The following is a 13,582-nucleotide window of genomic DNA, read 5'->3' on the forward strand; positions in this document are numbered from 1 at the left end:
GAACTCATCTAACCTCACAGACCAGGGGTAGGCAGATTATAGCCCATTTTTTTGTTTGGTTCCTGAGCTAAATGTTTTTACATTCTTAAATGGTTTGGGGAAAAAAATCCCAAAACAAAAGAAAAATATTTCATAGTGTGAAGAATTCTATGAAATCCACATTTCAGTGTCCAGAAATAAAATCTTCTTGCAACTGATATGCCCTTCATTTACATAACATTCACGGATGCGTGCATCTACAATTGGCAGAATAGTTGTGACAGAGGCTGTGTGGCCCACAAAGCCTAAAATATTTATTATTCAGCCCTTAAAAATTTGGTCAGTCATGGTTATAGACAAAGAATATCTTCTATTACAATACAGAAATATTCTGAGATATCATCTATAGACAGCATACACTGTCCCAACTGGCTAAAATTGGGACATCCCTAACTCCAATTTTCTTACTAGTAAATTTGTTACGTGTACTCTTTCAAGCTTAAGTTTTACATGGTGGTTTACTTACAGCCGTCTTATTTCCAAATTGTATAGCCATAAAAGAGAAAAATGTATGGGCTTTGTTAAATACAAAATATAATACACTTAAACACTATACAACCAAGGAAATAACAGTGACAGATAAAATTGATTGGTATTTCAACAGCCTTACCTGTCTGCCATTTGAGGTATTATAAAGTGCTGTCCGTTTTTGTGATCTGAAAGAGAAATCAAGCCAAAGTTTTGGTCATACAAACACTGATAGGATGTATAAAGGAACACCATAATTATTTTTTCAATTTACATTTTGCAATTAGCATTTTCTCATAATTAGGAATTATGTGGGAGGGGCAGAGGTTGCTAGTTTGGCTACAAACTCCCTAAGGCCTGGCCAGTAGCAAGAATCATAGTCCCATTTTCAACTGATACAAAGGTCTAGACACCATTAGGCAGAAAGGTTATGTTCACGTTAATCCTACACTTCATCCATCCCCAGTATAACTGATGACCTTTAGTTACGGACAGAATTTGTGGGGAGCTGAATTAGCTCAGAGCAAGCTTCCATCAGCTCTCCATGTGGGATGGGGGAGCACCCTTGGGGTCTTGTGGCTCACCTTCAAATTAATCAATTAGCATAAAACCATCAGGGCTGAGGCAGGCGGTCTTGGCAGATCCAGGCAGGGCTTAATGACCTAGTCCTCACCTAGCTTTTGGAGGGCACTGATCACATGCCAATGAATAAAAAGCCATTCTATGCATTCACATATAGGTTTTTGTGTAACTATCAGTCTTTATTTCTCTTGGATAAATAGCTAGCAGTGGGACTGCTAGGTTGTGGAGGTATTAGGTCAATGTGTGCACAACTTGGTAAGAAACTGCTAGACTTTTTGACAGAGTAGCTCTATCATTTTGTTTTCCAACCAGCAGTGTATGAGAGTTACAGTTGCTTCACATCTTCCCATTCAGATTGCCAGTTTCTTAGGGGTTTTTAAATTTCAGTCATTCTAAAAGGCGTGTAGCGGTACCTCACTGTGCTTTTAATTTGCATTTCCCTAATGGCTGATGATGCTGAGCGCCTCACTTCATGTGCTCATTTGTCATCTGGATATGGTCTTTGCCTGGTTTTTATCGGGCTGTTTGTTTTCTTACATTTGAATTTTATATATTTAGGTATAAATATTCTGGATCCAAGTTCTTTGTTGGACATGTGATTTCCTAGTATTTTCTCCCAGGCTGTGGCTTGTTTTTCACTCTCTTAATTACAGTTTTTGCAGCGCAAAAGCTTTCAATTTTGACAAAGTCCAATTCATCAATATTTTCTTTTATGGATTATGCTTTTATGTTACATCTAAACATTTCACCTAATCCAAGATCACAGATTTTCTTCTAGACATTTTATAATTTTACATTTAGATCTATGATCTATTTTTAGTTTTTACGCCAGTGTGGGAGGTACTGAAGTTTCTACTTCTGCACATGGATGTTCAGTTGCTCCAACACTGAAAAGACTATCTTCCTCCACTGAATTGCCTTTGCAACTATCCAAAATCAACTGAACATATTTGTGTGTCTACTCCTGGATGCTGTCTACTGTTTCAAAGACTTATATGTCTGTCTCTTCACCGTCTGAGTACAGCAAAACTTGACAGCAAGAGTTAAAATTGGATGGTGTGATTCTGCCCACATTCTCCTTCTTTTGCAAAATGGTCTCTTGGCTATTCTAGTTCCTCTGGCTTTCCATGTAAATTTTAGAATCAGCACATCCAAGTATGCAAGAAAATCCTTGAATTACACTAACTTTACAAATTAATTTGTAGAGAAACGACGTTAACTCTATTGAGTGTTCCAACCCATGAACAGTTCTCTTTCCACTTATTCAGGTCTTCCTGGATTGCTTTCAGCATTTGGTAGTTTTCAGCATGCAGATCCCACAAATATTTTGCCAGATTTCTACCTAAGCTTCCAATGTGGAGCTATTATAAATGTTACTGTTTTTCTAGGTTCAGTCTCCAATTATCCAATGCTAATCTACAGAAGTATGATTGATTTTTGATTGCTTCCCTTGTATTCATTCTGCAACCTTGCTAAACTCACTTATTTGTTCTAAGAACTGTAGATTCCTTGGGATTTTCAACATAGAAACCATCTCATTTATGATGAATTGTATCTGTTTCATTCCAATCTATATGCCTTTTGTTTTTCTTGCCTTATGGCACTGGTTAGGATTTCCAGAGTAATGTTGAATAAGAGTGGTAAGAGCAGACATCTTGGCCTTGTTTCTGATAGTCAAGCAAAAACATTCAATCTTTCGTCATTAAGAAGATGTTAGCTGTGGGTCTCTACTGATACTCTTTATCAGGTTAAGGAAGTCCTTTCTATTCTAAGTTTGCTCTTTTCTTATCATAAAGAATGTTGAATTCTGTTACATATTTTTCTGCATCAACTGATAAGATTGATGACTTTTTTTCAGTCTGTTAATGTGATAAATCACATTAAATGATTTTCAAATATTTAATCAGTTTTGGCATTTAGAAACCTTACTTGGTTATGATATGATATATATATATATATATATATATATATATATATATATATATATATATATAGTCGGATTTGATCTGCTAACACTTTGTTGAGGATTTTGGTGTCCATGTTCACGAGGGCTATTTTTTTGTGCTGTTTTTGCTGGGTTTGGTACCAGGGTAAATGACTTCAGAGGTGTTTCCTACCTTTTATTTTCTAAATATCATGCAGAATTAATGTTATTTCTTCTTCAAATACTTGGTAGAATAGTTTCATTTAATGTGCAAAACCTGAAAAGTGAATTCCTAACACTTAAAAATATCCATTAAGTATAATTGCAAAGCTAGCAAATCACATGAGTCATCAAGCATATCTGTTGTATAGTTATATGGCAACACCACTTCAGCTAGTTCACAGTACTTAACAGTGAAATCATCTGGGTTGGGGTTTTCTTAAATGGAAGATTTTAAAGTACAAATTCAAATTCTTTAAAATGTAAGATTATGGATTTACATGATCTCTTTCTTATTGGGTGGTGGTTGGTAGTTTGTGGTTTTCAAGGAATGGTTACTTTTTTTTTAAGTTTATTTATTTTGAGAGTGGGAGGAAGGGAGAGAGAGAGACAGTGAGTTCACATGCATGAGCGAGCAGGGAAGGGGCAGAGAAAGACACCGCGTTGTCAGTGCAGAGCCTGACACAGGGCTTGAGCTCACGAACCGTGAGATCATGACTTAGGCCAAAATCAAGAGTCTGACACTTAATTGACCGAGCCACCCAGGTGCCCCAGGAATTGGTTAATTTTATCTAAGTTGTCCAATTTGTGTGCATAGAATTATTTATAATATGGGTAGACCTTTATCAATTTCATTGAAATTTTCAAAGAATCAGCTTCTGGTTTCATTAATTTCTCTCTACTGCTTTCCTTTTTCAATTTCATTGATTTCCACTCTTATCTTTATTATTTCCCACCTCCTACTTGCTTAGAGTTTATTTTACTCATCTTTTCAGATGAGTAAGCAGTAAGAAACTCATAGTTTCTTAAGGGGAAAGCTTAGGTTGAGGACCTTTCTTGTGTTCTAATGTAAGAATTTAATACTATAAAATTTCGTCTAAGCATTGTGTTAGCAGCATCCCTTAAATTTCGGTATGTTGTACTTTCATTCATCTGAAAGTATTTTCTAATTTCCCTTAAGAGTTCCTCTTAGACTTATATTTAGAACTGTGTTGTTGGGCACCTGGATCGCTCAGTTGGTTGAGCATCTCACTCTTGATTTTGGCTCAGGTCATGATCCAAGGTGGTGAAATCGAGCCCAGCATTGGGCTCTGCACTCTGTGTGGAGGCTGCTTGGGAATTCTCTCTCCCCCTGCCCTTCTCTAACTTGTGCTTTCCCTCTCTCTAAAAATAAAAAATAATAATAATAAAAAAAAAGAACTGTGTTGTTCATTTCTAAGCATCTGGTTATTTCCAAGTTATATTTTTATTATTTATTACTAGCTTAATTCCATTATGGTCAGAGAATATACTCTGTAGAATTTTAATTCTTTTATTTATTTTTAAGTTTATTTATTTTGAGAGTGAGTACTCACGTGAGCACAAGAATTCATTTTATTCTGAAAATGTTAGGCAGAGCATGCTATAAATGTCAACTAGATGCAGTTGGTTGACGGGTTTCAGCTTGCTATCTTTGCTTATTTTAATTAAATTAATTTATTTATTTTAAATAGGCTCCATGCCCAACATGGGACTTGAACTCATGATCCCAAGTTCAAAAGTTGCATGCTCTACCGAATGAGCCTGCTAGGTGCCCCATAACTTTGCTGATTTTCTATCCACCAGTTCTGTTGTGGAATGAATATCCACGAATTGTGGATTTCTCCTTTCAGTTCTATCAAAATTTGCTTCATGGATTTTGAAACTGTTGCTGGGTGTATACACATTCAGAATTGTTACATCTTCTTGGTGAATTGACTGCATCACCAAGTTATGTCCCTCTCTATCCCTGCTAATTTTCCTTGCTCTCAAAGTCTACTTTGATGTTAACACAACCCCTCTAGGTTTCTTTCACTTAGTGTTTGCATGGTGTATCTTTTTATACCTCTGCTTTTAAATTACCTCTATCATTATATTTAAAGTGGATTTCTTGTAGATAGCAGTTAGAGCTTACTGTCTTAAATCCATTCTGACAATCTTATTAGCTTTTCAGTTGGTACATTTAGATCATTAACATTTAATGTAATTATTCATATGTTTGGATTTAAGTCTATGATTTTATTATTTAGTTTCTGTTTGGGCCTCAGTTTTTTGTGCCTATCTCTCCCCTTTTCTCTCTTTTCTGGATTGTTTTGAATTAAAGTATCTTTTGATAATATTTGAGTAATTTTTAACATTCAATTTTATCTCTAGATGTTTTGACTACATATCACTATATAGTCCATTTTTAGTGATTGTGCTAGGCATTACAGTACACATAACCTTTTAGTCTACTTAGAAATAATATTTTGCCATTTTAAGATGAATGCAGAAACCTTATCTCTGTATTTCTTTTACCTGCTCCCTTTTTATGTCGTAGCTATCAAATGTATCCCAGTGACATAGGCTGAAAATCCCACTAGACAATACTGTAACTTCTGCATTAAACTCACTCATATCTCAAAGAACTTAAGAGGAAAATATAATCTCTTATATTTATCCAGATATTTATCACTTCAGTTGTTCTTGTTTACTCCTGAAGTTCCAGATTCCCTCTGGTATCATTTCCCTTCTACCCAAAAGACTTTCTTTAGCATTTCTGTTAGAGCAACTAGTTCTCTTACCTTCATCTTAAAATATATTTTGCCTTCGCTCTTGAAGGTTCTTTTCACTGGAAATGGAATTCTGAGCTGACAGTTCTTTTCTTTTTTTCAGTACTTGTCTCCATGTTTCCAATTAAAATTCATAGTCATTCAAATAACTGTCCTTTTATATGTTATATGTCAGTTTTTTTCCTTGGCTGCTTTCAAATGTTTTGTCTTTAGTTTTCAGCAGTTTGATTTTGATGTGTCTGAATGAGGATTTCATTGAGTTTATCCTGTTTGGGATTCTCTGAGCTTTCTTGAATCTGCAAGTCTGTGTTTTGCCAAATTTAGAGTTGTTGTGAACCCATGTTTCTTCAATATTTTTTCTGCACCACGCTTTCTGATCTCTTTCTGGGAGTCTGAAGATAAAAACATAACTTTCTGATATTGTCCCCTACATCCCTGGGGCTCTGTGTTCAGTTTCTTTTTCCTCCCACATTTTTATTCTCTCTGTTGCTCAAACTGGGTGATTTCTAGTGATGTATTTCAATTCATTGAGTTTTTTCTTTGCCATCTCCAATCTATTAAGCCCATCCATGAGTTTTAAAATTTTAGTTACTGTATTTTTCAGTTCAACATTTTTTTTTTAATGTTTATTTACTTTTTAGAGAGAGAGAGATTGAGAGATGGTGTGGGCAGGGGTAGGGATTGGGGCAGAGACAGGAGAATCCCAAACAGGCTCTCCACCACCAGAGCAGAGCCCAATGTGGGGCTCAATCTCACAACAGCGAAATCATGCTGAGCCAAACTCCGGGGGGGGGGGATACTCAACTGACTGAGCCACCCAGGTGTCCCACAGTTCAACGTTTCTATCTGGTTCATTTTTATATCTTCTGTTTTTCTACTAAGACCTTCTACATTTCTATGTGATTCAAGAACATTCACACTTACTTCTTTAACCATGATGTTCCTATTGCTTTAGACTGTGTTAATTCCAACATCTGTGTCATCTGGGGATGGCCTTTGTTGACTACATTTTCCCCCGCAAGTCTTTTGGGATTTTCCTGGTTCTTTGTATGTCAAGTAATTACGGTTGATATCCTGAACGTTTTGAATATTATATTGTGAGACTCTGAGTCTTCTTTAAATTCTATGGAGAATGTTAACATTTTTGTTTTAGCAGACAACAGACCAGGTTAGGCTCCGTCTCCTGGGCCAAGTGGCGAGAGAACAGAGAGAAAAATAAAAGCAATCACAATTCCTCTCACGCTCTTGGTCAGAGACTCAGGCAGCTGTGCTGCCATTGCTGCCATTGCTGCAGCCACAGGAGTGCCTAGGGTCTAGGGTGGGAGGAAAAGAGGAGGAGAAAAAAAAACCCAGGGGAATCCCCCACCTCTCTGTCCTGTAGGAATCTCATTTACTGCTCCTTAGACCAGAGAGAGAAGGCTTCTTGCACCTGCTCCGCACTTCCAGGTTTCAGGCCATCTCCAAGGCCATCTCAGAAGTAAAATAGACAGGACACTCACCACTAGCTCCGTGGTACTTTGAGTTCCTAAACCACCAGCCAGAGTCCTCAGATAGCTAGTCCACGCATTTGGTCCAGGGTTTTTGATTGTATTAGCAGGAAAGAAACGGTGGGGTATGCTCACCCCATCTCACTGGGAAGTAGAACACACCAGGGGCTCTTAACTCTGTAATACAGCCAGGTTAGGGAACTGCTGTATATGTGCACGAGGATATCCTAATCAGGAACTGGCAAACTTTCTGTAAGGGACCAGACAGTAATATTTTTGGCTTTGCAGCCATATGATCTCTCTTGCAAATACTCAACCTACTCCTTTCTTTCCTTCTTTAATTACATAATCTCTGCACTCAATGGGGAGCTGAACCTCGTGACCCCAAGATCAAGAGTCACATGCTGTGCCAACTGAGCCAGCCAGGCTCCCCTCAACCTACTCAGTTCTGCTGTAGTAGTGTGAAAGCAGCTGCAGACAATATGTAAATGAATAGGCAGGGCTATCTTACAACAAAATTTTATTTAAACAAACAGGTGACAGGCTAGATTTGGCCCATAGACCATGGTTTGCTGACCCTAGTTCTACTTCATAAATAAAGTTGGCTAATGGCAAAGTTTACTTTTGACCTCTTTTCCATTCCTTTTTTTTTTTAAGTTTATTCATTTTTGAGAGAGAGAGAGAGAGAGAGAGACAGACAGACAGAGAGAAAGTGAGTTAGCGGGGGAGGGGCAGAGAGAGAGGGAGGCACAGAATCTGAAGCAGGCTCCAGGCTCTGAGCTGTCAGCACAGAGCCTGACGCGGGACTCAAACTCATGAACCGTGAGATCACGACCTGAGTCATAGTCAGACACCCAACCGAGCCATCCAGGCACCCCTTTTCCATTCCTTTTATAGCAGAATTCTTCAAATAACTACACAAGTTACTGCTCTGCTCTTCCGATCCCAGTTCCATTGTGTGCAAGAACTATGGCGTACATTCAATTTTGGTTCAATTGTGCTGATTCTTGAAACAGTCACTCCTCTGGAGCTAAAATAAAGTCTTAGAGACTAAAATTCAAGGAGATTTGACTACCCTTATATCCTTTGCATGGAACTGAAAATGCTATAGTTATTTCAAGTAAAAATCCTTATTTATTTATACTTTTCTTGAGGATATGTTAAAGCAGTGGTCTTGGGTAACAGCATCCCAACTTGTTTTTCCAGAGGCTGACTGACTGAAGGTGTGGAGAGGCCACTAGCCTTTCACTCACCTGGTTTCCTGCCGCAGAGATAGAAGGCTAGTCTGTCAGTCAGCTCATACTGTATTTCTACAAGACGCTCTGCCAACTCATGGTGCCCTCCTTGCCTATCAAGAGAAAACAAAGTACCAGTTATATTCCTCACCAGCCACTGGCTCTAGAATAAAAAAGGACAGAGATGTCTTCCAAGACACCTGAGCAATTTACCAAATGCAACTTCTCAGAATAATCAACCTTTTGTGTGAGGTAAACTTCCAAGGTCTACTCTTATTCCCACCTCTATAAACTTTTTGTAATCTGAACTACTCCCTTTCCTTTAATTTACAAAACAGAATACTTAATAAGGAAATCATGGACTTCTGGGAGGGATGAAGAATAACTTCATCTAAGGAGGTACAACATAAAACTAATAAATGGTCTAGAGTACAGGTTCTCAAAATTGAATTAGAATGCTTTAGAAAACATACAGATATCCAGGCCCCAACCTTGGAAATTCTGAATCAGTCAGGATGGGATGAGTGTGAACATCAGTATTATGAAGAAGGTCCTTCCCCTAGAGGCTCTTGCAGCCAGTCTGACTCTGGATGAGTTTAGTAACCACTTCAAGGTCTTTAATTCAGGGAGAGACCAAAAAGAACACATAGCTCACACCTGTAACTATTTTACATCCTTAACTTCAATTTCCATAACAGAAAACATTAGGTTTGCCTTTCGTCACTTATGAAATAAGTATTTAAACTGTTTGAAATCCTTCTGGTAACACGGCACATAAATAAGTTATTACATTGAGAGACTGTTATATATGCAAGGTACACATGAGGAAATTCCAATGTAAGTGATAGTACCATGTACCTAGGGCTCACTTCCTCTTAAAAGATAAAGCCTAGTTTCTGTCAGTTTCTCTTCCCACCATTCAAGACACTACAGAATATTCCTCCAACATACTACACGTTTGATTTCTGAGATACGCATCTTCTTTTCCTCATTTTTTTAAACAGCTGTGAAATCAGGAAGTATGTGACAATTGATGGCACATCCATCATTATTTTTTTTAAGTTTATTTATTTATTTTAAGAGAAAGAGCAGGGGAGGAGCAGAGAGAGAATCCCAAGCAGGCTCCACGCTATCAGCACAGAGCCCAATGCAGGACTCTAACCCACAAACTGCAAGACTGTGACCTGAGCCAAACTCAAGAGTCAGATGTTTACCAACTGAGCGACTCAGGTGCCCCCATCCATCATTAAATTGTCCGTGTTTTTTCTCATTTTTTAGTGGTATATGAGATAATTATGACCCGTACAATCGGCGGAGTCTCAGATCTGATGAAATAGTATATTCCTCAGTATCTCAGCTCACCCTGCTCTATCCAGTGAAGCACTTTGCTGTGCTGAATATGCCCTATCCATCCCTCCCTCCTGAACTTGATTCAGGCCTTTCTTTTTCACCTGGAATGTCTTACTTAGCTTCTCTTTCACACCCCCAAATCCAACCCATTTTTCAAAGTCCAACTAAAGAAATTTCTTAATGATTTAGGCCACAATGAAAAAACCCTATATATGCCTTTTAAGATGAGTTGTCCATTCTGGCAATGAATTCCATGTTATCTTGCTTCATTTAACTCTTTCATGCATTTCTGAATCATCTCCTCTATGAGATAATAAATTCTGGGAAGGCACAGTTTTGTCATCTCACCCATTTTATCCTCTGCAGAAAAGAGTACAGTGCTTTGCAGTTAATAAAGTTAATTTGCAAGAAGAAGAAAGATAAGCCACCTTCTATCATTTAAAGGATATTCAAGACTAACTTATGGATTTGTTTATTCTTCCAGCATTTCACAGTCAAAGTTTTTAAACCAAGAAGAATTTTATAGCAAGCACTCATATGTCGGCTACCTAAAACCTACAATTAACATTTTACCCTGTACTTGTTTAATCATAGATTTATCCGTACAGATCTGTTCTTAAGTTCAAGCAATGACTAAACATGTTAAAAAACTGAGGGGTGGGGTCTGCAATTCTTGATACTTGATTTGGCTCAAATACCATTGCATTTTAAGTCACGTGAAAGACTGAAAGCTAACTGGTTAATGGCTCTACCCTCTGTGACTTTGCCAGCCTCTGCGCTCGTTTGTATCTGCAAAATAATAGGACGCAAATCCTTAACTTCAAGGGGTTAAATGTTAACCATATGCAATTTAGCCACCTAACAATGAATCATACCCAATATAAATAATCCCTAACCAAGGGAGCGACCAGAATCTAGGTCTCTTACCTTGCATAATCAACAGGAGTTTTTCCACTAGAATCCTGTGTGCCCGGGTCTGCTCCATATACTGCCAATAATTCCGCCTGTAAAATCTGCCCTGCTTTGGAGGCAACATGGAGTGGGGTGTTTCCTTTTTCCTGAGTGTTAATAAAAAGTAGGCAAACAAGCAAATTAAATAAAACTAAAGGCTACACAAACACAACCCACTTAGTTTCAATTTAATATCTGAATCAATTCATGCTTTTCTCACAGGGTGAAAGAAGTTGGCTTGTGCTCCTAAAGATAACAGCCTCAAACAGGTTTCGAGATTCCCTGTTCTCACGCTTGAATGGAGTTGCTGAAAAACACAAACCAAAAAAATGTTTATTAAAAGCGTAAAGAACGGTGTACTAGAGCAACTGGCAGATCATTTTAACATAAATTACGTGAGTAACAATCTTCATTTAGCTCAGTAAGATGGATGAAGCAGTCTCTCCCTTGCTGGTCACAACCACCTCTGGGCTCTCAGGTGGGGCCAGGTGCACTTTACTGAGAAGGAAACAAGGGCTGGGAAAGCCGACAGGCCCAGATACATGATCTGTCTAGGGGGCACAGCCAGACCTGGAGTGACAGGCAGTATGAGAAGGGGGTTGAACATGGTTCTGAAGTTTCAAAGACCAAAATTTCAAACCATACACCCTTCAAGTTGTGTGACCTTGCGCAAGTTCTTTAAGCAATCTGAGCCTTCGTTTTCTCATCTCTAAAATGGTGATAACGATGCCACCTATTATTCACAGGGTTACTGTAAGGAGTCAATGATATAACAAAGTGCTTTGCATGGAGCCTGGTACACAGGAAATGCTCAAAGAATACAGCTGCTGTTGTTTTTATAACCGTTGTTATCATCCACTGTTGATATTGGCCCGCTCCATATACTGCATATCCCACACCGCATAAACTACAGGATTCTGCCTTATAGCACACCCTCTCCACAACACCACTCTTGGCGCTGTATACAATACTTTAACCAAGTCTTTCAGGGTCTATTGAAATAGGCCTGTGTATACCAAATTCCGTACCACTGCAGAAAAGCTTTTACACATGCAGAAGATGAGCTGCTTTCCTTCAAGTCCAACCTAGAATTGTCCAAAATGCCGTATCTCTTAATCTAAGAATGCAGAAACCAACTGCAGCAACTATATCCATGCCTTATTTTTAAAATTAACTTATTTAATAATTTTAAATTGGTAAAAAAAACCCATGCCAAGCCTTATTAATTAACAGAAACAATTACATGTACTTCTTTTTTTTGGAATGTTTATTTATTTTTGAGAGAGAGGGACAGAGCATGAGCCAGGGAGGGGCAGAGAGAGAGGGAGACACAGAATCTGAGGCAGGCTCCAGGCTCTGAGCTGTCAGCACAGAGCCCAATGCGGGGCTCGAACTCACAAGCCGCAAGATCATGACCTGAGACGAAGTCAGACGCTCAACCGACTGAGCCACACAGGCGCCCCCCAATTACATGTACTTCTATGCAAACTTTAAAAAATCTGACTTGTGAGTGCCCATGCTCTGCGTGAACATTTCCTAAAGGCAATGCTTTGAAAATAAAGATACATATTTCTCAGGGCATCTCTCAAAAACATGCAAAGGCCCACATAAAGAAAGCCGTCTACTCGTTTTGCAAGTATAATAAAGAATCCTGAGCACTACAGCTTTGAGTCATCCTGCTTCCTGAAGACCCTACTCAGTATACAACCCAGATGCCTAAAGAAGTCCCTCAAGCTTTCTAGTCCCTTCTAGAAACAACTCAAGGATGGTTCCTATTTCAAAGTTAATCAAAAAACTTATAGAAATATAATTGTATTGTTTTATTAAAAAATATTTTTTTAAGTTTTATTTATTTATTTTGAGAAAGAGAGAGTATGAGCAGGGGAGGGACAGAGAGAGAAAATCCAAGCAGGCTCCACACCGACAGCGTGGGGCTCAAACCCATGAACCATGAAATCCGTGGCCTGAGCCAAAGTCAAGAGTCCCAGATGCTTGACCAACTGAGCCACCCAGGCGCTCCTAGAAATACAACTTTAAAACTGTATCTGAAAAACACAAATTGTTTTCTAGATACATACTTATTTTTTCTCTTTGCCCTTGTACCTCCACTAAGATGAATGGCTGCCATTTCAATTAAGATTAAAGATGAAACCAATTCCAAAAAAGGCTGTTATTAATTATTTAGAATACAGAAAGGAGTTTTTGTGTTGTTTTTCCCTTCTTCCTCTTTAAATTTTTTTTCAAGCAAAACAATACACTGTTTCATCCAGCAACAGTAGAGATTTTAAAAGGTGTGGCCCACCTTGCTAAGGTCTTTGGCAGTCACACTGTCGTCATCCCGGCAAGGCAAGCGATGCACAAACGCCAACATCTGATACTTGGCTCTGATGAATTCTGCTTTATTAGGACTGTTCGAAAACAAAAAGGAAAACAGCTCACTTGCAATGCAGATGCAACATTCCCCATTCTTCAGGTTGTAAAAAGAAGAGGAAGTGACCCGTATCTCCCACTCGAGAAGAAAATGAACAATAGAGAAATAAATTCCAGCAGGAGTTTAAGACGTGCAGTCTCAAAACATCGATTAGTCATTCTCATGGCCAGGACTGCAGAGGACTTGCTTTTTATAGCACCTCTCCTCTCTTTGTAATTCTCTTTTTTAAAACTTTTTTTAAGTTTATTTACGTATTCTGAGAGAATGAGAGAGAGTGCACAAGAGGGGGAGGGGCAGAGACAGGGAGAGAAAGAATCCTAAGCAGT

The 13,582-nt window shown here is 38.4% G+C and overlaps 1 protein-coding gene across 36 annotated transcripts in view; it reads right to left on the reverse strand.

Annotated features, from left to right (window-relative positions):
- The window catches only part of GIT2 (GIT ArfGAP 2), a 52,361-nt gene that overhangs the window by 32,364 nt on the left and 6,415 nt on the right, over window positions 1–13,582 (reverse strand). For 20 of the 36 annotated variants that reach the window (XM_045459160.1, XM_045459181.1, XM_045459161.1 and 17 more), the window contains exons 4-8: window positions 13,128–13,233; window positions 11,046–11,132; window positions 10,802–10,932; window positions 8,543–8,637; window positions 650–695 (exon numbers count right to left, since the gene is read on the reverse strand). In XM_045459160.1, coding sequence (XP_045315116.1) covers window positions 650–695; window positions 8,543–8,637; window positions 10,802–10,932; window positions 11,046–11,132; window positions 13,128–13,233 — 465 coding nt within the window. Of the gene's footprint in view, window positions 1–505; window positions 512–649; window positions 696–8,542; window positions 8,638–10,801; window positions 10,933–11,045; window positions 11,133–13,127; window positions 13,234–13,582 lie in introns of all 36 variants that reach the window. The other 16 variants (XR_006707812.1, XM_045459158.1, XM_045459176.1 and 13 more) reach the window with 1 other exon arrangement.

The sequence above is a fragment of the Leopardus geoffroyi genome, chromosome D3, assembly GCF_018350155.1.
Source record: "Leopardus geoffroyi isolate Oge1 chromosome D3, O.geoffroyi_Oge1_pat1.0, whole genome shotgun sequence".
Classification (NCBI taxonomy): Eukaryota; Metazoa; Chordata; class Mammalia; order Carnivora; family Felidae; genus Leopardus; species Leopardus geoffroyi.